This window comes from Corvus hawaiiensis, chromosome 3 (assembly GCF_020740725.1).
Source record: "Corvus hawaiiensis isolate bCorHaw1 chromosome 3, bCorHaw1.pri.cur, whole genome shotgun sequence".
NCBI lineage: Eukaryota > Metazoa > Chordata > Aves > Passeriformes > Corvidae > Corvus > Corvus hawaiiensis.
In genome coordinates, this window is record NC_063215.1 from 5016083 (window position 1) to 5041203 (window position 25121).

At 41.0% G+C, this 25121-nt stretch overlaps 1 protein-coding gene across 1 annotated transcript; it reads left to right on the forward strand.

Moving 5' to 3' along the window:
- The first annotated feature begins 13925 nt into the window (after positions 1-13925).
- Positions 13926-21503, forward strand: LOC125324182 (cysteine-rich venom protein-like). Its single transcript, XM_048299815.1, has 8 exons — positions 13926-13987; positions 16295-16356; positions 17179-17310; positions 18531-18621; positions 19049-19194; positions 19768-19862; positions 20654-20742; positions 20936-21503. Exons 2-8 carry the CDS (start codon positions 16297-16299, stop codon positions 21061-21063), a joined length of 741 nt encoding a protein of 246 aa, XP_048155772.1. The 5' UTR covers positions 13926-13987; positions 16295-16296; the 3' UTR covers positions 21064-21503.
- The last annotated feature ends 3618 nt before the right edge of the window (positions 21504-25121 follow it).

The window sequence follows — 25121 nt, forward strand, 5'->3', positions numbered from 1 at the left end:
CAGGAGATGCATGTTGAGATCATAGAGGGGCCTTAGAACATCTATGCCTCAGCTGATACAAGAAATGCTCCAGAACCTGATGTTCTGGACCCTGAAATCCAGCTGTGGCTCGCGCGATCCTCTGTTTGGTACCCAGGCTGCCCACACAGTGACTTACATGAGAGGGAAGTGCCTCCAAATTAAATGTTAATTGCAACAAACGATTGAGCAAGAACTGATCTATTTCAATTTAATAAGAATCAAGGTTTTAATCCTTCCACTCTCTTTGTGCTGGGGTGTACACAAGGGTTAAAGATTTCCCTTGGCATGGAAGAGTGCTATCAGAGGCAGTTAGGACCACACATTTGGATTTAAGCAGCTGTATGTCTCCCTGAGCTGTCTGTAGGGATCCTTTAATCTCAGTCTCAGCCTGTCCACAAACCAGCACTCGCTGTAACATGTTAATAAAAACCCTCATACTTTCTCAGCTTAAAGTTTCAGGCACTGCCCATTTATTACTCTGCCTATAATATGCTTGTCCATGGTTTGCTGGGATTATCATTTAGTATCAAAAAATTGCTGTCAATTTTCCTGTAAGTTTTGCTGTTACTGCTTTTCTGGCCTCACCATGGAAGTGAAGTTACCTGAGGTGGCTTGCACAAGTTGGAAGAGGAAGATCATCCCCAGTACCACCACTACATTTCCTCCTTACTGAATTGATCTCACTTCCTAACCTGGCAGAAAATTATCCACAGCCTGGCTGGTACAGAGAGAGTCAGCCACAGAAAGGAATAACTCAGGACAACTCAGGATAAGAGGAAATGTTGTCAAGTTGTGCCAGGGTAGGTTTAGATTAGATATTGGGAAAAATTCCTTCACTGAAAGGGTGGTCAGGCATTGGAACAGACTGCCCAGGGAAATGGTGGAATAAAAAAATTATGACGATATGGTGCTTAGGGCCATGGTTTGGTGGTGAACATGGAGCTCCCAGGATCAGGTGCAGCCTCAGGATGAGGGACAGACCTTGAGTCTTTGGTTACACAGGACTCATAACATTATCACCAGTACTAAGAAGATGCTACATTTCCCTAATCCACCCCTTTTCTCCCTCCTCACCAAATCCACACCTGGTTGTGATAAGAAGCAATCGAGGCAGTTTTAGCTGTCTTTAAAAAAAGTGTCCTGGTGCCTGATTAACTCTTGCTGACATGAACCAGGGCACTAACCCAGCAGAAAAATATTCCTCTGGTTAGTTTTGTCTTAGAGGGGTAACTCCTCTCCTCTAATCATAGCATCAAAGCTAAAAGCAGGACCTTAAGCAACTGGATGTTCTTGACTTGCCTGTACCCTGTAGCTGCTGGAATTAAACACCCATATTCACACAAAGACACAACAGTTCCTGAGGTATGGGGAGCAGCTAAACAAGATTGTGTTTCTGGTTTAAACATGCCTTAAGATCTGCAGTGGCAACACTCAAACAAAATAGAAAACAGGTCAAAACAAGCACTCGTTAGATGAAACCTCTCTACAGAGCTACTGCGAAGATTTTAGTGCCAGGGGAATACATTGCAGAGTCTGTCATGTATTTATCTCCCAGCTTATCAGAGGATGGTGTCAAAAGAAATGATAAGTAAAAGATAAGCTAGTTCCAGACTGACAAGACCATGTTGTCTAGGTTGCCTGAACAGCAACACAGCAACATGTTAACCAGCATCATTAGCAAAATCAGGGACAGGAATTGCATGTCTGATGGCACTTGTGAGGAGCAGCCACCATCTAATGAGTGCCACGGGTCTGTGGTTAGTGCCATGTACTGCCGGCTACATCTGTGAAACAAGGTGGAGATAAAAGATAAGGAATAATAAAGTGGGATGTCATTAATCAGCCTCCACAGAAGGAGCGTATCAGTAGATAGCATTTAATAATGCATCGCCCCAAGCAGCTCAGTGTCTGAGCCTGATCTCATCCTCTGCATAAAGCATCTCCCCTGAGTCCCCACTGTCTTTGTTCACTTCATGAACTGCAGCAGCAGACCTGCTTTCCTGTCAGTGGGTGGGAGCAAGAGGCTCATCCTGCCAGCAGGTGATACACAATGCATAGGTTGCCTTTCTGCTCAATTTAAGGAAATAACAGCAAATAAGGCCATTTAGGCTAAACCATAATTGCCAGCCAGCCCACCCATTACCAGTTAATATGAAACAAGATTGTACAGGTTGAGCACTGAAGACCCTGGTTAGCCAAGATGGACCACACAGCTTCTGGGTTCAACCAAAGCAAATGAGTTTGACCATGAAAATTTCAGGAATATCAATATCAGCTCAGTTCTGGCGAAGTAGCAGGCATGCTTAAAAGACAAAATAGCTGTTGTGCAGCCTTACTGAGTATTCCACATATATGGAACACATATGATGTGTGCACTGTTGTCCCTCCTCATGACCAGGAAACACATCAACAACTGCAGTGCACACTAAAAACAGCCCCGAGATCCAGGCAGGAATGGGAGATGCATGTACACACATGTCCATGAGGTAATTGTGGGTAGCTAAGCAGCTGAAGAAGTGGAGAAGTGTGATTTTGCATTGCTTCTCACAGAGGAAACACAGTGCATTTTAATCATTCCTACAGATCTTGTGGAGACACCATCAAACACGCTCCAAAGGCAACACACTGATGAGAAGATGAATCATGTGTCCATTGCAGTCTAACACCTTACTTGTGTATTTCAGAGGATACCTACACACTCTTGGTCCATCATCGATGGCATTCTACAGTAGGATGAGTAAATGCTTTCTCCATGGAATGTCCTGAATCTATTCTTCAGGCCTTTTTTTAGATCTTCCTCCGAAACCTTCCCATCCATTCTTTTTTTCGTGTCTGTCTGTAGTGACAGGTTCCACAGAGCCAGAACACAGGTCTGAGCACTGAAATGTTTTCTGTGCCTTTATAGTCTTAGCCCTTGACACTATTTTGGCTTAGACCAAATAGCATTGCCTTCCAGAAAAGCCTTGGCATGTTTGACAGGTTAATAATGCCAAGGGCCCTTCAGCATCTTGGAAGACATGGTTCAAGGGACAGAGTTCAGCTGTACTGACCACAGCCAAACCAGTGGCCTTAAGACCCAAAATGTTACCATAGACAAATTGTACCATTCGTATCCTTACAGCTCTTCCCCAAACAACTGTTTTCCTCGACCTTACCCTGAGAGAGATATAGAATAGTGACTGACTTGACTCATATAATGCTTTATTAAAAGATACTGGTGTCAAGGCAGTCATTTACCTTCTCTGCTCATCCAGCCTGTCTCAGGCATCTGCTGTAGAACAAAAGGTGAAATACAGACCTGAAATACCTCCATTACTTCTAAAGGCAGAATAAGGAGAATGGCTTTCAAGTAGAGCCCTGGTGACATGAATCCCTCTCCAGCAGTCTGGATCATGCTCTGGCAGGGACAGGTCTTCCTCATCATCATCATCTGCAGGTTCAAGAGACCTGTAGCTATAGTGAGGTTGATTTTGATGACAACAGGTCTGGCTGGGGTGGAGCTGGAAGGTGAGGGGTCTGCAGAGAAAAAGGGTTCTGGATCAAAAAGCCAGGAAGTGAATAGTGGAGACACTGTCAGGGAGTTAAACACTGACACATTTTCTGCAGTGGGTCGAAAGAAAAAGTTTAAGAAGTACATTAAGATAAGTAATCATGAAACACTCCAGAGGAGCGAAGTGACTGGTCCCATTAGATGAATCAGTTTCCCCATATTCAAATCCTGAAGGCAGAGAGGTCATCTGCTACATCACATATTGACATATTCATAAGGAGATCCATATTCCTTATCTCCCTTTGATTACATTAGGAATGATGATTTAGGCCAGAGCAGACAGTGGCTGAAGCATTTGCTGGAGCACAAGGGAGAGGTGTCACCAGGCAGCTAAAGGTGCCATCACACAGCCACAGAAAGCAGAGCTATAACCTGCTGGGGAAAGAAAACAACAACTCTGACAGACAAAAACCATGCCAAAGGTGTCCATAGGAAAAATACAAGTGAGAAGAAAGGATTGAAAAAATGACACATGCTTATACCTGTGTTAGCTCAGCCTGGCTCTCCCCTGAGTTGTCTCATCTGGGTGCAGTTTAACAGAGATGTTTCCTTGGAGCAGAGCTGAGTGTGACAGTCAGATTTCAGGCTGTTCCTTCTCTCTGATTTAAGAGGAAGAGCAAAGTATTTACCTGATCAGTTTATGAGTAGCTGTGAGAATCTGTCACTTTTGATATGGTGCCAGAACATGTAAACTGCTCAGTGCATCATAATTACAATCTCTGTTGACTCTGTTCATATATATTTTGTTAAAATTACCAGAAAATCTTATTTCCTCCTTAAACTGCCTTTGCCAAATGTTGCAGTAACTAAAGAATGAACCTGACTTTAATAAACTCTTAGGAAATAATTCAGATTTGAGAGAGCCTGTTAAGAAATGTGGTTTACTCTTGTATGCACAAATTAAACAAACTTCTAATTTTCTGAAACATTTTTCTTCAGAGTCTTAGGGTTTTTTTTATTTTTCCCCCCAAAATCATGATTTCTCTTTTGTCATCAATAAAGTGCCTGGATTTCCTTCATTCAAGCATATTACCTAATTACTGAAAATCCTTCTAGAAACAAGTTTAAAAAGCTAAAAAAGGGGTTAAAAAGCCCTGTAATATATAATAGGGAGATATACACACACATATGGGGATACACATATAATATATGTCTCTGACAGTGACACAGTCCAGCTAAACTAACAGATTCTTCCGTTTCTACAGATTTGACTCCAGATAGCTGTTTCGCATTGTATATTGATGTAAACTGCACAGCATCAAAACTACACAATCAACCCAAGCTGCATCAGCTGCTGAAGTGATTTAATTTTTATAACAATGTGTATTTTTATGAACGATGATAAAACCACAGGACTGTGCATGGGATGGAATATTCCATGGAAAATGGTGAAATCTGGAACCAACTCTGGTGACACAGGTGGCCTTGCTCCTCCTCAGGAGGAAGACACAGATCCCTTAATTAAGTTCAGACACTGTGTGTATGAACTGGTTATTTATTTTATGTACATCAGCCTGTCACATGTGTGGTTCTGAAGCCTGGCTGTGCCCCATCAGGTGGCAGTGGAGTGTCCCAGATGATGGACAGCACTGGCAGATGTGCAACAAGGTCATTCTGCTCCTGCATTTTTCCCTTTGCCCTGCCACAGCTGGAATTGTACTGCACACACAAAACTGCTGTCTTGTTCAGAAACTTGCTTTCATTGAAAATATAGGAGTGCCCTCTGGTGGAAAACTGAGCAGTTGACTCTCCAGTGTCACTAAAATAGCCATCTTTCCTCAAATGCAAATACCAATTTGTTGCTGGTAAACCAAAAGGTCAGGTCAGCTCTCAGTTACATCACTGGATATTTCAAGGCCAGATTGGTCATTTTGTGTTTTATCATTCTGCAAGGAAATCTTCAGAGCCCTGAGGCTCCAGGTTGTCAAACCAGGGGCAGTGGCTTGGTGAAAATATCAGAGAATCATAGAATGGTTCGGGTTGGAAGGGGCCTTAAAGATCACCTGGTTCCAACCCCTGCCATGGGCAGGGACACCTTCCACTATCCCAGGTTGCTCCAAGTCCCATCCAACCCAGTCTTGAACACTTGCAGGGATGGGACAGTCACAGCTTCTCTGGGCAGCCTGTGCCAGCTTTGAGTTTTCCTCTAAGAATGAGTGTAATCCCATTGTTCTGCAATCTGGAGCTCCATCCAGATGCGTGCCAGGGCTTGGCTGCTTGTGTTCCTGATATCCATGGCTCAGTCACTCACACTTCACTCCTGCTACTGGGAAGGAGCAGATGGAAAGTTTGCAGAGGGTCAGCGAAGTAAAAACAGAGAAATTAAGTACTGTTGAGATACGTGTATTAGTAGCTCAACGATTTAAAAAGGCAAACATCAACATTGAAAGGTAAAAAGGAAAAAAAATTATTTTAAAAAGGCTTGAAATTGGGTTAGGAGCTAATTGGGAATGACCAGGTTTTTGGGTGAGCTATTAGAGCCATCTGTGTCCACAGAGCTGATAGTGATTGGTATTATAGCAGTGCTGAAAGAAAGAAAGAGAGAGAGAGAGAGAAAGACAGAGAGAGGGAGAAGGAGAGAAAGAGAAGAAGGAAGGAAGGAATTCGGAAGGAAGGAATTCGGAAGGAAGGAAGGAAGGAAGGAAGGAAGGAAGGAAGGAAGGAAGGAAGGGAGGGAGGGAGGGAGGGAGGAAGGAAGGAAGGAAGGAAGGAAGGAAGGAAGGAAGGAAGGAAGGAAGGAAGGAAGGAAGGAAGGGAAATCAAGGAAAGCAGTAGTAATTTGCTAATAAACTCAGGCTCTCAGATGATGACGTTCTTTTAAGGTAAATATACCTTAACTTGATTTTTTGATAACCTGAACAGAGCTTGTGATTTGTTACTTGGCACTAAAAGTGTCCTTAGAGAAGATGAAAAAATGCCCCGCTTGTACAATATGGAATATTAAAGAAAAATTACTTTGGCAAACAGCAAGTTTCCTGGTAAACACTCTCTGGCTCTGTGGGAGTGGTACTTCACTGACCCAAAGTGTTTGCTTTCCACAGAGCAAAGGACAAGCAAGAAAAAGGTCTGTGAGACTGAAATCTGCAGGTCTGTCATATGAGAATGTCACAATGTAAAATTTTTTTTATATTTATCTCCTCAATGGGGATAATCCAGGCAGTGAAATTTAAGCCCCTACTCATACAGAGATGAAATGCAATAAATGTCCATGCAAATGATTTTCACTACAACAGAACAGTGGGATGACAGAGGGGCAGTCAAGGCTGATGAAATTCACCACCAATACTTAAAGAACTAATTGAACAAATCTTTGAACCATGATCAGTGTTCAAGGCAAGGTTGGATGAGGCTCTGAGCAACCTGTGGGTCTCATCCCTGCCTATTGGAACTATATGATCTTTAAGGGCCCTTGGAATTCTGTGATTCTAGCAACCAACTTCATGAAGGAAATCATCACACAAAAGTCATTTAGAGAATTGGGAAAATTGGGAAGATGGATATGGAACTTCTGCCTAAAAAAAAGGAACTAAAGGAGCACTTGAACCACTGACCTCATCTGATCCAGGGAAAAATTTTGAATTGAATTATTGAAAAAGCAATGCATAAATCCCTGGAAGCTATGCTGATGGCAAAACACGTCTAATATTTCAAACTTCCATCAAGCAAGCCTGTGAGATGAAGAGGCCTCATGGTCAAAGTCCTTAAAAAGAAACTTTTACATTTTCCTTTACGTACAAAAATATTATACAAGTTACTCTGCTGCTCTGGTATGCAAACTGCTGGCACAAAAAGATAAGAACCTGCTTGTTTGCAACTGGAAGAATCAAGGCTAAAGTGGAATAATTATGTCAAGTGGCTGGGTATGGTAAAGTAAATACAATCAGTATGACCTGGAAAATGGCAGGGCTGCTTTGGGTTGCAGTGGCTCTCACATTTACTGTGTCAGTAATACCATATACAGACAAGATTGCAATGGGAATGATCAGAAATATCATGGTTTGGATACACTAGAGGCAAAACTAGGTTCAAAGGGAGAAAAGGAATCAGGAAAGGACTGCTTATCTGAGACGAGTTTGAGAGGAGTTTGAGAGCAGATAATGGGGTGAAAGGGAAGGGAAAATATGGGCTCAAACTCAGAAAAAGGGAAAATGAAGAATAGAATCAAAGAACAATAGGAGGTGAAGGACATTGACAGACATCAGTGACAGCTGAGGGCCAGCCACTGCAAAACCCAAAGTACTCTTCATCAGGTCAGTGTTTGGATGAACAGAATAAAACTGGGTCACAGTATTTATATAATTGCAACTTGATAGTGGATCTAGATGTCAGTTTACATCTCAGAGATATAATTAATAGCTTCATGGTTGCACACAAATGCCTGCATAGCAGTCAATTAATATTCATAGAATCATAGAATTGCTGAATCACAGAGTGGTTTGGGTTGGAAAGGACCTGAAAGATCATCTTGTTCCAGCCCCTGCCATGGGCAGGGACACCTTCCACTATCCCAGGTTGCTCCAAGCCCTGTCCAGCCTGGGCTTGAACACTTCCAGGGATGGGACAACCACAGCTTCTCTGGGCAACCTGTGCCAACTCACAACCCTCTGAGTAAAGAATTTCTTCCCAACATCTAATCTAACCCTGCCCTCAGTCTGTTTGAAGTCATGACCTCTTGTCCTGTCACTCCATGCCTTTGCCAAAAGTCCCTCTCCAGCTCTCTGGGAGCCCCTTTAGGTGCTGAAAGGTGCTCTAAGGTCTCCCTGGAGCCTTCTCTTCTCCAGACTGAACAATCCCAATTCTCTCAGCCTTTCATATTCCCCTAAGCATTTAGCTCAGTTGTGAGTCCACAACTCTCTGACATTCCCCAGGGTATCCTGCCAGGGCTCCAGCTAAAACCTGGAAAGGCTCAAGTTTTCCATATGCACTTTGCAACATCCTTAGCACTGCGAGGGTGTCTTGGAGATCTTGTTTTATATGAGATAGTGCCAAGTGCCTCCTTACAGGCTGCTGCATTTAGACTTAGGTCTCCACTAACCTAGAAGATCTCCCTCCTTCTGATGGGATAACTAACTTAGAAGTAGAAACCTACATTTCAGATACCCTCTTTTAATTAGACAACTGTATAATTCAAGTGTATTTTATGACTTATCTCAAAAGAGTTTATTCATCGATTTATGAAGAACTGCACATATTTGCTTTTCCCTGACTTGACCATAGAAAAGCACTAACGCAAGCATGTGTACTGAGATATCGATAGTCGTGTGGACAACTGGATATTTTCCAACAGCAGAAAGCTGTAAAAGTTGTGTATTGGTTTCAATCATGAAATATTTTTTCCTTAGCAATCATTTTTCCGTGGTTCATTACAGAACAGTGTGTTCTAGGCTCATCTTTCTGGACTGTGTGTGCATTTTCTATCACATCACATGTCTCTAAAAGGAAAAATATTGCAGGATGCAGAAACCGGGAATCTATGTCTGCCTTTGCAGCACTTTTCCTCAGGGCCTTTTCCAGCAAGTAGGTGCTCCCTCTTGCCTTTTTCCCCATCCAGCCATATAGTTCCTTCACGTCAGGCTGTGGAAAGGCTCAGCTTCAGTGAGGTGCGTAGAAAGCCACCTCAGTCAAGATATGCTTTGAACGTGTATTTAAAATACCCTGAAGTTATGCAGCTTATATTCATCTTTTATCAACTTGTTTCCAGCTTCAGACTGTTATCAAATCTATTCCACTACAAAAAAAGGTGAGAAGCCACTCCACAAAGAGGCTTGTCTGTGGCCAAATCAAATTGGTTCAGGAATTATTATGAGTCAAACTGCATTTAATCAGCAATGTCATTTCCAAATGACGCTTCAAGCTGGGATTCTGTGATTTTAAGTGGCCAATCTATGAATACTTATTTTCACAGTTCCCAGTATTTCTCATTTGCTTACTGTAACCAGTCCAATAGAATTCTCCATGTGAGACTCACTGACTTGGAAGTCAGATTTTCCTGTTTTCTAATACATTTTAACATAAGTTTCACTCACACAAAGTTCAAGATATTTTTACCAACTGGACACCATCAAAAGAAGACCAACCTTCTGCTTTACTTTTATGTCAAATGCATGAAAAGGCTGAAATGCTCATATATAAGCACTTAAGGAATATAAATATTTTAAGGAATTAATTTTATGCCCATAATTTTGAAAAGGTTTCACAGTAGAAGGCCCCACATTGTCACTACTGCTAAATTACAGAAAATCTTTTTCCAGCAAATACATGTAGGAAACCAAGAGGTATTAATGAAAAACTTCAAATTGTGTAGCCTGTTTTTCTCAAACAAGAATGTCTGAAGTCATTAACCATGTAAACTGAAGCCAACCCCATAAAACCTGTTTTGTCTATGAGTAAAAAACAAATGCCTCCAGATGATCATTACATTCAAGTTATCTATGATAGCTTGAGTCTGCATTGCTTTGTGTCTTTCACTATTACTTAGAGAGAAAAGGGTGTATTTCTCACTTCCTTTAAAAAACAGTAAAATTAATAAATTGCCTATATCAAAAGTCAGTTTGGATTCTAAGAAAACTCACTGTGGTTTGTTTGCTCTGTTTCCTGTTGGCCAGGCTTATTTTAAACAAGCAATTTGTTATAAAGGATCAGCTGGGCTTCTGTTTGGTTACACCTGACTCTCACAGAGGAAGACATATCTGAAAAAAATACTGTTGTTCTAATGGTGAAGCTGAAGTGACAATCTCTGTATGCTTAAAAAAGAACAATTATGCATTTTTACACTACTCAGATTTGCCACATTTCAGCAAAGATTGAAAAGAGCATGAGCATGGGCATGTATTGAACTTTGATACGAGAAGTGTATGGTTGTAGTGATTGGATCATTTACTAATCCATTTTGGGCTTCATGAAAATGACTTTCACACACATATGCAAAATTCCTTCTGCAATTTTGTAAGTTAGACTTTAAAAGCCTTCTAGAATAGTAGTACTATGAAATAAGTTTATCACCCAAGGAAACCATGAAATCTCCTTGCTGTAAACTTTCTAGAAACATATAGAAAAACATCTCTAAGGAACAGCCTATTTTTTTTTACAGATCACTTTCTGGGAGCACAAGAGAAGGACTAGGCCTCTAAAAGTTTCTGGATAACAATATTTTTTTTTTAATTATTCCAATATACAGTGCTTATGTGCAGTTACTGTTGGTTCATTTAGGTTTTTTGTTTATTTTCCTTGGTGATAAATACACAGGCAAAGGTTTCAAGTTTCAAAGTATCACAGAAGGAGACTTACTGCAGTCATAGAATCATAGAATGGTTTGGATTGGAAGGGACCTTAAATAACCTCCATTCCCAACCCCCCTGCCATGGGCAGGGACACCTTCCACTATCCCAGGTTGCTCCAAGCCCTGTCCAACCTGGCCTTGGACACTTCCAGGGATGGGGCAGCCACAGCTTCTCCTCACACTGCCAGCCTCCAGGTCTGCTGTTAGAGATCACCTGTAGGCAAAGGTCCCTGAAATGTCTCCTTTGAAAGCCAATTTCAACCCTTAAAGACTGCACCTGTGCCACAGAGGGCAGAGACCTGACCAGCACATCTCCTTGGACCGAGAGGTGATGGAGAGGAGCCATGGTGAGGAGCTTGGCTCGCTGAAGACCAAAGGCACACATGGAATGCTGCGTTTTCCTGAGAAGCATGCACTTTCTCTACCTGCTTTTCACCCTGGCTGGGCACACGCCTCCTCCAATTCAAAACCAATGATGTGGGGTTACGAGAGTGCTGCCATCACAATTTCCTATTTGCAAGCCCAACATCTCAACCCTGGTGGTCCAACAGCCTTTGAAGAGACTCCTAACTTCTGCATTTCCATGCCTGGCCTTTGCTTGGGCTGGCTCTTTTGGAGGGGCATCTGCCCGCCTCTGACAGCATCTGTTGGATTGATTGACTCTGTTGCTTCTCTCCCTAATGATAACAATCTGGAATGGAAGGTGAGTTGGGTTGTGTGGAAGAAATAATGTTCCTTTTTGCCAAATAAAGTCGGGTCTGCAAGGTGTTCTGTACAGCCAAGGAAAAGATCTATGCAAAGTTCTGAACCACACAGAACTGTATGGAATCTAAAGCCCTACTTTAGCTGTCATTAACTTCAGTGGAAACAAAGAATTGAAGAAACTGGATTTTTGTCTTCACAAGGGCAGTAGGAGAACTTCCACAGTCAAATCCTTTGAGCTGATTTTTTTTAAAGAACTTTCCATAGATTTATCTTTAAAAATATTCATACATTTGCAGAAGGCCATGGAATGAATTCTTAATTTATTTTTTTATTTAAATTACCTCACCCCTTCAGATAATCCACATGAGGAAGTAGCAATTGCTACGCTAAATTGTTCTTTGTACCATGGTTCCAGATGTCAGTTTTATTAATCTTTTATTTCTTCCCAATTATTTCACCCACAGACCATGAATTGCAGCATATCTGACAGTCATCCTTTAGAGAACAAATCGTTTTCATTATTCAAACAGGTGGGGCATGCTTTAAAGAAATACTTGCACTAGCATAATTTTGTTTTAACAGCACAAATAAAACTCAGGTGACTGTAGTGAATTAATGAAAATTGCTGAGTATGGTAGATGGGGTAAAAGAATGGAAGTATCTCCCAGGACATTGGGAATCTGGAGCTGCTAGACTGCCTCCCCTCACAGTCAATAGAAATGCAGTCTTAATAACTGTGGTAGGTGTCTTATGAGGCTTTCTGATGGTGATAACCCTGGTCTCATCAAAATTGTTACAAGCACTTCAGATAAAAAAGTACCTTTGCCCTTATCTCAGAACATGGAAAGATATGGGAGACCTTATCAGAGGCAACTTCCCCTAAGTGCTGCCCGCTATACAAAGAAAGAACAAAGGCAGCTATGTTTTCCAACACAGGGATTATAATACAGTATTAAAATGCTGGCAACAGCAGACAGCTGCAGAAATTCTGCAGAAATCTGGAAACGGTGAGACAATATTTACTTGCAGTGTGGGCAGCAACCTTGAGCCAGCATGGTGAAAAGGGTGCTCAGTGTGCAACATACCCCAGCAAAGGCAAGGATGAGGAAGGGAACCAAGAAGGGAATAAGGAGATGTGCAGATGCTTTATGCCTTCTGATAGCCACTAGACTGCATGGAAGGAAGCAAGAAAGGTTGTGTTTCAGCAATGAGGGCCTGTCAAAGCTGCCATTGTGATATTACCTTTTAAGCAAATGAAAGCAAAGATTCTGCAAAAAGGAAATGTGAACTGAGTGATGCCAGGTTGGACAGGGCTTGGAGCAACCTGGGATAGTGGAAGGTGTCCCTGCCCATGGCAGGGGGTTGGAACTGGAAGGTCTTTAAGGTCCTTTCAACCTGACCATTCTATGCTGCACTAGAGCAGAGCACATGCCACACATCTCTCAACTGAAGAGGGAAAATGTGCAACATCTGCAGCCATTCCGCAGTAAGTTAACCTTGACCAACATGTGGGGTGAGTTATGTGTACAATAATCACAGAATCAGATAATCACAGAATGGTTTAGGTTGGAAGGGACCTTAAAGATCATCTTGTTCCACCCCCTGCCATGGGCAGGGACACCCTCCTCTAGACCAGATTACTCAGAGCTCCATCCAGCCTTGTCTTGAACATTTCCAGGGATGGGGCAGCCACAGCTTCTCTGGGCAACCTCTTCTAGTGTCTCACCACACTCATAGTCATGAATTCTTCCCTAATATCCAATCTAAACCTTCCCCCTTTCAGTTTAAAGCCATTCCCCTCTGTCCTATCAATACATGCCCTGGTAAGAAGTTATGTCCAGTGCCACAGCTGCAGTGAGCTAATAGAATATATTTTATTCAGCAAATAGAAGTTCAGGAACCGCTTGAAAGAAAATATCACTGTGTTGCCCACAGTGCAGGTCATTCTGTGCACAGCTAAGAAGTTGCTCACTTATGTATGTGCCTCAAAATATTTATCCTACTCTTTTGCCAGAGACAGGAAAGACAACTTTGAAACAACAGCCCTGAACTCAAGCTTTTATTTAGTGAACACATTAGCACTGTAGCTTGCTGATCAGACTAGAAGTTGAAGTTCTGCAAAAGGACAGGTCTTCTGTCTTCTCTTTTTCCTTGCCCTGGAGATAAGAAAAAAAAAAAAAAAAAAAAAAATCCAGAACAATGCAGCTCTATTGGTTCATTTTCAGTCACCTGTTCCTTAAGAAAAGTTCTTTCTTCCACAACGGGCAGGCCCAAAGCTGATGTCATTTATCAGCAATAAATATTGACAAGGAAAAAAAAAGGCAAAATGTGTATATATATATATATATATATATATATATACAACCCTGCACTGGGGAGAGCCTCACACCCCTGCCACTTCCTCAGATACAGGAGGATTCTGGTGGATGAAGGTAATGTATGCAGAATTGAATTTCAGCCTTAGGGATTTTACCCGTAGAGTCTCTTGGTCAGTATTGATTGGGCATTGTGCTACAAAGGTTAATGCAACTAATAGCTAAGTTGTACCAAATGTGATAATTAAAAGAAAATGTCTGTTTATAGTATCTCAGAGGAAGAACATAAAATAATTTTTATCTTCTGCTCTGAAACCACACCTTGCACCTGTAGGGGTGAAAAATGGCTTCACTGGAGTCTAATTCCCATATTTCCTTGGATCAAAATGTAACTCTTGGACCCACTTGCTTCATTCTTGAAATGTGAATATAAATCAATCAGAGGGTGGTCAGTCATGGGAAATGCTTTTCTAATGTCTTTTGAATTATTTTGATAGGTTGAATTTATTTCACTTGAGTATTGGGATATACAAGTATAGCTCAACTCATAACTTGGTCATCTGTAAATGTTAACTATCTGTCCAAACTTTCGTGTATATATGCGCTAAAATGTCTGATCTATATTACAGTATGTGATAAGCTGATTGCCTTTTCTTAATGCAGAGTGAATTTTTTTTTTTTATGAAATTTAAAGATGTAAATTAAAGAAGGTAGAGGAAAAAGATATTAAAGTAACTGAAAATATTCCCACTCTTCCAAACTTTCAAACCTGCTATGCCCTGAAAGCTGTATCAAATGCCAGGAGAAAGGTTCTGCTGAGGAGTGAAACACCAGGATTAAACGTAAGACTGTATTTTTCAAATATAACTTTTTTTTTTCTAGTTTTGAAGCTATCAGTGTTTATTTTATCTCTTTTTATACCAAATCAAATTTTCATGAGACCTCAGGTTTTCAAGAAGAGCTGCCTGAAAGTGCATTGCTGGCATTTGTTTGTCAGAAGCATAGAAGTGACTTAGTGGATTGAGCACTATTGACAGGGAAGGATAATTGTATCTGGGAACTATCATCTTTTGATTTTGAAAGTAAAGCCCCACACATTTAGTCCAAGAGGCAGATTGGACAGTAGGTCTGGCAGTCGAAGATGTGCGGTAGTATTTAATCAACTTTAACTCTGGATCTAGAAATTGTTTCCAGTGGCAGCACTTAATCCAGGAGGTCGCAAAAAGATTTTGTTTCTGCATGTAAGGGCAAGAAAACTCTTCTATGTCTAAAAATATCCTTTCAGTTTAAGAATTTATTCTTCATTAATATCAGTGAGATCCCTGCCTCTACCTCATGCAAATGATTTCCTTATGAAATCACAGGAAGAAGAAAATAAAGACTGAATATCTGAATTACGGGATAGGACAACAGATATTGGTTCTAAACAAAAGGAGGGACAATTTAATTTTTTTTTTTTACAATGATAGTTTCCCTATCAAGCAGGATTTCCTAGATTTCTATTGACCTGTACTGTTCACACCGTGGGTTTTTCTGTGAGGCCACCTCTAAGGCTTTTTATATTTTTTGGGTTTTATTATCTCTATTTCTCTCTTGCCTGTCTGGTTTTAGGTAACCTGCTGAGCTCAAAGCTAGTCTTCTTTGGGATTTTCCACATCTTTACTCTTTAACAACCAAAAAGACATTTTCCCTCATATATTCTCATCAATACAAAGTTATATAACTTTTGCTTTTCCTGACATGCAGAAAAATTGTCCTGTGTATATGAGTGGTTTCAGAGTGTCTGTGTACAACGGTATGAGGTGCCTTAGGACTCAGAGTGCAGTAGCCAACATTATTTGTTAACAACATCGTATTTGAAGGTTTTCTTTGTGTCTAGGTGTCAGATGAAACATGAGGGTGATCACCACCGTTTGCCTCAGCCATTATGATGCTGATTTAATGAGGAAATGGGGAGCAGGGAAAGAAATGGAGAAAACAGCCCATGTGTTCAGTGCTCCACTCCAAAACACCAGATCTCACTGTAGATGATGCTTGAGAAGGATTCTGATGTGACAGTACTGAACACATTAATGGGCTTTTTTTTCCACACAAGGAGCCAAACATGAAGGAAATGCTGCAAATTCAAGATGTCTTGAATAAAGGAGTCAAAAGGGGACTGAACCATCTGTTTCAAGTAACACACAACTTTATGATATTTAGAGTCCCTGCTTCCATGCAAGGTGGAGTCTTCTCTCTGTAGGAGACCGTGCCCGTGCACAGTTTCAGCACATCCATATTCAGGATCACCTAAAATAAACTTCTTTGTTCAGGCTTGACGTTGCAGCAGTTTTGTATCTTGCTCACATACCACATTGTGCCATAACATTTATCCAACAGAGACTAATTGTTTCTGGGGTTTTGATTTTTTTTTTCCCCCTATAGAAATGGATCTACTAACTGCAATTTTTCTCCTGGCTGCTCTGCTACACCAATTTGATGGACAGGTAAGAACATTCATCTGTACAAAACACCCATATCTGACTCCTTTGTGTAGATATCTGGCCTAATGTAGTCTGATCTTTTGATCTCTAGACATTTAGAATTTAGGGGTGCAAGTATTGTTAGTATGTTAATGTAACACATTGAAGACGAACTCTCATTGCGTACAGACTTTGTATAACTATTATTATTACTGTTATTATTATTATTATTGTTATTATTATTATTATTATTTGTGTGTTGGTTGAGCAACCTGGTCTAGTGGAAAGTGTCCATGTATATGACAGGTGGTTTGGAGCTACTGGCTCTTTAAGCTTGCAACCCAAATCATTTGGTGATTCTGCCTACCAAAATATTCTTCCCTTCACGGGACTAATTTTTAAAAGACATTTTTCATAAATAAATAAATAATTTAAGTTTCAGAAATCTGATTCATAAACTTCTTAGAGAGGATTAATCTTGTAAGATGTAGATATCTACTAAGTGGGCACTTGAATGTGAGCTATTTATCTCATTATTTTATTCGTACAAATGAATGGAAAGAAACAAGTACTTTAGGAAAGAAAATTAAAATTTTCTTCAGTAAATATCAGGTGCACCATGTTGTAAGTTGATAGTCTCCTTTACCTGAGTATAGATGCAGCCTAAAACAACTGGCTGAGATGTTACTTCTACCACCATAAATGTCTTAAGTTAAACAAAATTTATGACATTAATTCTTGGGGTAGATTCAGTTGACAAACAAAAGTGACAAGAAGCTCATAATTTATCTTGTCTATTAAACTTCTGTTAACTGGGACCTTCACTGTTTTGTTTTTTTTTTCCAGGGTTTTCCATATAAAAAAGTGAACGCTTTCTCCTTTCCTCATTTTAAGCCTCAAAAAGAAAAACAGATCCTTGAGCTACACAATGAAATACGGAGATCTGTAACTCCCACAGCCAGGAACATGCTGAAGATGGTGAGCCATGAATTACAGCTAGTCTGCTTTTCCCTTAAAGGAAATGATAGGACAAGCCCAGCATCAAAAGAGGCTGTGGAACGAAGGGATTAAGAGCAGCCTGATGAGAAGGACTTGGAGGTGTTCATGGATGAGAAGCTCAACATGAGCAAGCAAGATGCTCCAAGGGCTGGAGTACCTCTGCACTGGAGACAGACTGGGAGAGCTGGGGGTGTTCAGCCTGGAGAAGGATCCAGGGAGACCTTAGAGCCCCTTCCAGTACCTACAGGGGGTCTACAAGAATGAGGAAAAACACTTTATCAGGGCCTCTTTCAATAATACAAGGGGTAATGGTTTTCAATTAAAAGCAGGTAGATTAAGATTAAATAAAGAAAGAAGATTTTTATTATTAGGGTGGTGAGGCCCTGGCACAGGTTGCCCAGAGAAGCTGTGGCTGCCCCATCCCTGGAAGTGTCCAAGGCCAGGTTGGACAGGGCTTGGACCCACCTGGTCCAGTTGAAGGTGTTCCTGCTCATTGCACAGGGGTTGGACTAGATGATCCTTCACTGCCCATTCCAACCCAAACTATCCATGATTCTCTGATTCTAAAAAGAGAAACACAAGCCCTGAATGAAGGAAAGAGCACGCAAAGTAAAGGGGGAACGGGAGCCCGAGCAGCAGCTTCTGAATCTCACACTGTCAGGAGGGCAAAAGGGATCTAGATCTGCAAAACTTCTCCCATCCCTGTCACCCCTGATATTCCTTGTTATCCCTGTCCCATGAACAGATGAGCTGGTCAGTGCTTTGTGGCTAAGCCTGCCTAGCAAGGCCTGCAAACATTCCTCAGGTTCAAAGCCCAGCTGATATCAATCGCCACAACTCAGCTGCACCTGGACTGAAAATCAGTTTTATACTTTTTAGTCCAGTGCACCCAGCAGTGTTCACTTGGACACAAAGCTGAAAGAGCTCAGCAGTAAGTTATAAAAACCCCTTTAATCTGCACCATCTGGAGATTGGGACTGTGTGACAGAACTGTGCAGAATAACCTGCTCTGACACCTTTAAGAGTTGAAGAAATGTGGTTCCCGTGCCCCAAGAGAGTAAAACAGCACAACTCCTCTTTCTGTTGAGGGCCACGGGAGCATCTAGTGCTCAACACCCATTCCTATGTTTTTCTTCTTCTTCTCATGGGCTGCACCAACCTATTTATGACCTGGATACTTCTTCCTTTGTGTCTTTCAGGTGTGGAGTGAGAAAGCTGCCAAAAATGCTCAGAAATGGGCAAGTCAGTGTGGGATGAAAATCAGTCCAAGAGACAAGAGAGTTATTAATGGTACTGACAAAGGTGGAGCCTGAGCTGATGGGTTGATGGCAGTTTGCAGATGACCCCTGTGAATGTGAAAGAGAAATAAGGATGACTTTTAATCTGTTGTAGAATAGCTTTTTAAGATTATTAGAATACCACTTTAGGACCTGGTCTAGTGGAAGATGTCCCTACCCATGGCAACGGGCTTGGAACAAGATGATCTTTAGGTCCCTTCCAACACAAACCACTCTGTGAGTCTGTGATTATGAAACACAAAAACATCATTTTTGTCAGATGAATACTCTGAAAGACAACTTGGAACTCCTTAAAATCACAGGGCAAAGTGGTTGGCATCATAGGCATTTTTTAAAGAATATAGCTACAGCCCCTCTGTCCCACCTCCCGCCCTACAGTTTGCTTCTTTCCTAATGAAATAGATTTACTTCTTCTCCAGGTGTCACCTGTGGTGAGAATGTGTTGCTGTCATCCTACCCAAGAACATGGGCTGATGCAATTCAAGTGTGGTACAGTCAGTCCTCCAACTTCAAGTATGGATATGGAGCAATCTCGAAAAATGTCAATGTTGAGAGCTACACTCAGGTATGGAGACTTGAAACAAACTGCAGGGGTACACCAGAATTATAAGAGTACACTTAAGGCAGCTGGGAGTTATTTGTAATCAGAAAAAAACTATCAGTGTCATCAAACTATTATCTATCATTCACACTCTGATCCAAAGATGAATTATAAGCTAAAATTCTTTTCCATCTAATTAGGAGGCAATGGAACCAGTATTTCAGAAGAGCTGTTCAAAAGAGAAATATTATTCTGTAGAAAAGCCTTTCTTTAGAAATATCTTCAATTCAGAAATAAATATTTTCTGTACAGGGATTGAAATACATTATTAAGAAGTGTCAAAGCAAAATAGCTGTGATGAAAATATTTGAATTTCAACTTTAGTGTCCTGCCAGACACTGTGTTCAAACACATTTGGTAACTGGAGGAAACTCATTTTTCTATGTATTCTTTCTGACAGCTAAACTTTAAACGTAAAAGCTGACTAGAAAAAATGAAAGAAAAAGTTATTTTCTGGTTCTGTTATTTTCTGAGGTTCTCTAATGAGAATTCAAGAGGGATGACTCTGAAATAATGTGTTTGGTTTTTATCCTACAGCTAATCTGGTACAACAGTTACAAGGTGGGATGTGGAGTTTCCTACTGTCCCACAGGCCCGTACAAGTACTTTTACGTTTGCCAATACTGCCCCGCGTACGTACTGCCTTCTCACTCAGTTGTGATGATTATGGATATGTTTCCAAAACATTCTTGGCTATAGGATAAAACAATTGCAATCTACTTTAACCATTTATACTTTTGAAAATACCAATGTGAATTGCGGGTTTTTAACAGCATGTGTAATATATCAGTATTTATTTTATTGCATGTCGGGAGATTTCAGCAGACAAACAAGGGCTTATCTCTGTCAGAATCAGGGATCAGGCACAAATCATGCTGTAATTTTGACCATAAAGAAGAAAATCGGGTGCAAAGTGAAATCCAAGAGCAAATGAATATTCACAGAGGTAAAGGACTGCATTTCAGAATGGTTTTGCTGAGGTTTGGCGAAACTGGGGATAGTGGAAGGTGTTGAAATGAAGTGATCTCCCAACCCCCCCATGGCAGGGGGTTGGAACTAAGTGATCTCTAAGGTCCCGTCCTACCCAAACCAGTCTGTGATTTGTGATTGTATGATTACCTCAATCAGTTGAAATCTATTAGAGAAGCAGAGCTAGGAAGCATATAATTTTTTTTTTAACAGATAATGCTATAAAATGCAAATAATCAATTAATCTTGTTTCTCTAAACCTTACTGTCTCTCTTATTTAAAATCAAATTTTTTGTATTGGGTGAATATCTGAAACTAAAACATGACAGCCTATGAAAATACTTTTATCCAAAAACTTCTGGATGCCTTTCACTGCAATAAAAAACAAACTCCTGTTAATGGCTCAGAGCTTCATGTTGATCTTGTTTTGTCTCGTAACTCTTTCAAATTTCAGAGGAAATAACCCCATGCAAATAGCTATGCCTTACAGAAGTGGACCAAAGTGTGCTGACTGTCCTGGCCACTGTGACAAAGGACTTTGCAGTAAGTCACTCCATTCTCCTTAAAAAAGGCATTCTGTAATGTTCAAGCCATTTTAACAGCAGAGCAAAAGTACAAAGTTTATACAGACATGAACAACTGGAATTTCTGGAAAATGCAGAAGTATCAAATCAAGGCTTCCAAATAATACTTCATGTGTTTTTTCATGTGTTTGCTCCTCTCTCTTTTATTTTAGCCAACCCTTGTAAGTATCAAGACTTCCTTGGAAACTGCAAAAATCTGAAAATATTGTTTGGCTGTAGCCACCCACTGGTGAAGAAGGAGTGTCCTGCAAGCTGCAAATGCACCACTCAAATCATCTAAAGTCCTGCTGGATGTCATTACAGCTGCTGTGAGATTATAAGGAAAGAGTAGAACTCCCTGTAAAGTTTATTCACTAAAGAGCATCTGCTCATATTGACCAATAGGTAACAATTTTATCTGAAATCTGACCATTACTTCAGTCCTAAATTAGACTAGTAGCTCAAAATAACCTCTGATGTTATTTTAGGTTTTGTAGAAATCATGCTTAATGTTACTTTGTGGGTTTCCTTGCAGTGGATCTGGCACTGATTTATTTCTTTTTAATGGGAAACCCACTTTTAAAACACTTCAGTTTTTTTTGCATAATTCGTTAAATGCCACTAAACTTTCTTCTGCTAACTTTTTGTTGATTGCCAATGGAATGTCTTCCTGCTCAATAAACACATGATTTACCACCAGTTCACAAACAGAGATTTTAATTAAAGTTATTTATAAATCAAGGGGTGTGGTTTTTCTTTAATTTGGAAAATTCCTTATGGATATTTTGAGGCTCTTTTATACTTCATGGGAGTGTGGATGAGAAAGGAAAAGAAATACAAATCAAAAAGGGATGTAATTTTTGTAGAGGCAAAATAAGAGGCACATGTTGTATGTTTGACTTTGACCTAATCACAGAGATTCTGCTACATCTGTGCATGCAGGTGATAAATGATAACTTCATTCATGTGGCTCTTTCCCACTAACCTTGCACCCTACTGGGGTGTCCCACCAGACCTCCAGCTGCTCCCCAAAGGGTCCTGGTTTTCCATAGCCCTTGAATCACATAAACCAGCCTTGAGCAGGGCAGAACCCACTTAGCACCTTCCCTTTCTATTTTAGGCCTGTAAAAATAATTTTCTCCACAAGACTGCAATTCTAGATAAAGACACAAGAGGGTGAGCGATACCCAGCCAAGAACCTGCATTTCTATTTCATTTTTCTACCTGTTTAAAGGATATCTCCTTTTATTAGATGTTAAAGTTCTGGGGCTAGTCTGGCCTGATTTTAACACTTGCTTGCACAGAGTTTCTTAGCTAATATTGGCCCAACAAATAATCACTACCTATAGAAACAGTTTGGCAGTGGTTTCCTCCCCTCTATTGTTTCATCCTGTTTCTATTGATCAAATCACCATTATAATAAAGAAATCAAGAGTGTCAAATTAGGGAAATTTATGGTTTCCAGGATATCAATTACTAATTCTGGTAGCCTTGATTTTCTACCTGCCTGAAGCTCAGTTTCACCTTCATGACCACTGCCACTGTGCAAGGTTCCAAGAAAGCTGGAGAGGGACTTTTTACAATGGCATGGAATAACAGGACAAGGGGGAATGCCTTCAAACTGAGAGAGGGCAGGGTTAGATTGGATATTAGGAAGAAATTCTTCCCTGTGAGGGTGCTGAGGCCCTGGTACAGGTTGCTCAGAGAAGCTGTGACTGCCCCATCCCTGGAAGTGTCCAAGGCCAGGTTGGATGTGTCTCTGAGCAGCCTGGTCTAGTGGAAGGGATCCCTGCCCATGGCAGGGGTAGAACAAGATGATCTTTCAGCTCCCTTCCAACTCAAAATGTGATTCTATGATTTGTAGAGAGTGTAGTTCAAACTAAAGCTGGTGAAAATTTCCTAATAAACCTGTGTTTTCCTCAGAAAACACTATTCTATAAAACTCCAACTCAATTATGGGAGGATGCATAATTTTGGCAAAACTCTCAGGTGTTTTCTGGGTTATTTTCTGAGTTTTTTCTCTTTCCTCCCCCTTTATCTGGGCCAATGAATATTCAACAAGGAATTATTTTATTATCAGAGATTTCTGAGGGAGCCTCTTCCCCAGAGAGCCAACTTTCATGCTCTGGATATCCAGCTATGGTGTTTGAGCATGGCAGCAGCAGGAGCTGGAAGGGATCTCCTACAACTTGAGGTGCCACCCTGGAGTGCCAGGCACCCTGCTGGGTTACTGCAGGGTATCCAGGCACAACCTTTGTGCTTTTTCTGGAAATTTCAAGAGATTCTGCTTCCCTACTCATGTGGAATAGAACAAACAGGAGGTGAGATGAAATGCTGCCTGGGTGTTCCTGTTTCTCGGAGCTGACATCAAGGAGTGCTTGGGATAATCCACTTTGTTGTTCATGTCCCTGGGGAAGCTGAGATGCTGCTGAATATGGGTTTATCACACACAGGTGAGGTAAAACCAACATGACATTTGCTGAGATCCAGCATGTCAAATGATATTTCTCTCCATTCTTTGCCTGTATTTTCACAAAGTTATTTTTCATACTGATGTCTTGACAGTGGTTTCCTTTTTGATACTAGGAAATGCTGTTTGGTTTGTGCTGAACTGTGCTACCTTTTAGGTGTTAGTCCAGGCAAGAAGCAAATAATACCAGGAATTTCTTACAATTTCTATTCTGGTTCATAGGAAGCACATATGCTGAGAGATGATAAGAGCAACTACTACAGTACAAGCCTAAGCCTTATCTGTGGAGAGGGGTGTAAGAGCTCTTCAGTTGTTAACTCACCTGAGAAGAGCCTTAAACACAGTTTTAAACAAAGGTTATGAAGTAACTTAACAGTCTGAAGTAACTGAACAGCTTCTGAAGAAAGAATATTTTTGATATTCAAAATCCACCAATGGCAGCACTTTCATTACCAAATTTAACCCCTGGGCTAAACCAAAGGGAAGGTTATCACTTTCAGTATCTCAATGTCTTGCAGAGAGTCATGGGCCTATATCTCCCCTGTTTTTCTCCATCTATGGCTATGTTAGAACAAATCTTCCACAAAACTTGCCTCGCTCTTGTTCTTGACACATCTCATCTACAATAACAAGTTAATGTGAAATTACAGAATCATTAAGGTCAGAAAAGATCTTCACCACTAAACCATGACCTCAAGTGCCACTTCCACATGCCTTTTACACACCTTCTGGGTTGGTGACTTCACCACTTCCCAGAGCAGCCCTTTCCAATGTTTGACAACCCTTTCCATGAAGAACTTTCCCCTAATACCTAATCTAAATCTTCCCTGGTGCAACTTGATGCTACTTCCTCAAGTCCTCATACTAAATAGAAGGCAAGGGTTGGAAACCTTCACATGCCATTAGAAATATGTATTGTCTTAATATCCAATTTATTCTCATAAAATAAAATCATGGCAAGATGTCTGAGCAAGCCCAAGCAGAAAAGGGCCATCAGAGCAGGGACAGGATGAGGATGTTCCCCATCCCTGGGCTGCTCCCAGCTTTCTAGGCCAGGCTGCCAAAAATGGGATTCCTCTAAAGGTAAAGGCCATGGTTAAACTGTGAATCACAGGAGATAGACTCTCTGATTAAGAACTTTCTTGACAGCTCCTGTCTCTGCTCTGGGCTGTGAGCAAGACATTTAACCCCTGAGCAAGACGTTTGACCTGCGAGCTTCAGCCTCACCGACTGCAAGGCAGAGATAAACCCACACAGCCAGGGCAAGGAAGATTGGTTAGTGAACGCTGAGAAGGAGCCCACAAAGCACTAGGTCCTGTAAATTATAATATCACATTTGATAGCCACGCTTCCAGCATAATTATATCTCAGTTTAACCACAAGTCAAAGGGGACAGGGGGCCGCAGGAGATACAAGTGAGGATGAGACACTCCCTCCCGACCCACCAGTGATGTCTGAGGGTTCAGGGGCTGGTCACTGGGCTCAGCCCCCTGCTCTGGGGTCTGTGAAACACCACCCTCAGACTGGTCCCCAGGACTAACAGATACTCTGACACCAGCATCAATAACAACTCTGAGAAAAAGCAATTTTTAGGAAAAGTTGAGGTAGCAAACTGGCATGGAAAAGGCCCATGTTAACTATTCATTTAGCCACTGATGGACAGCCCAGGGCTCAACACATGTATAACTGGAAGCTACACTTTAAAATCATTATCAGCAGATTCTTGGGGTTTTTCTCCACTGAAATCACCATTTCAAGTCAAATGATATTTTTTGCTTGTTGTTTTGTATCATTAACACTCCTCTGCTTTTTTCTCTTCCCCCACTGCTCCATGACGTGGTGGAAGTAAAGGAAGAAAGCCCTGGATGCCACACAAAAATCAAATAATG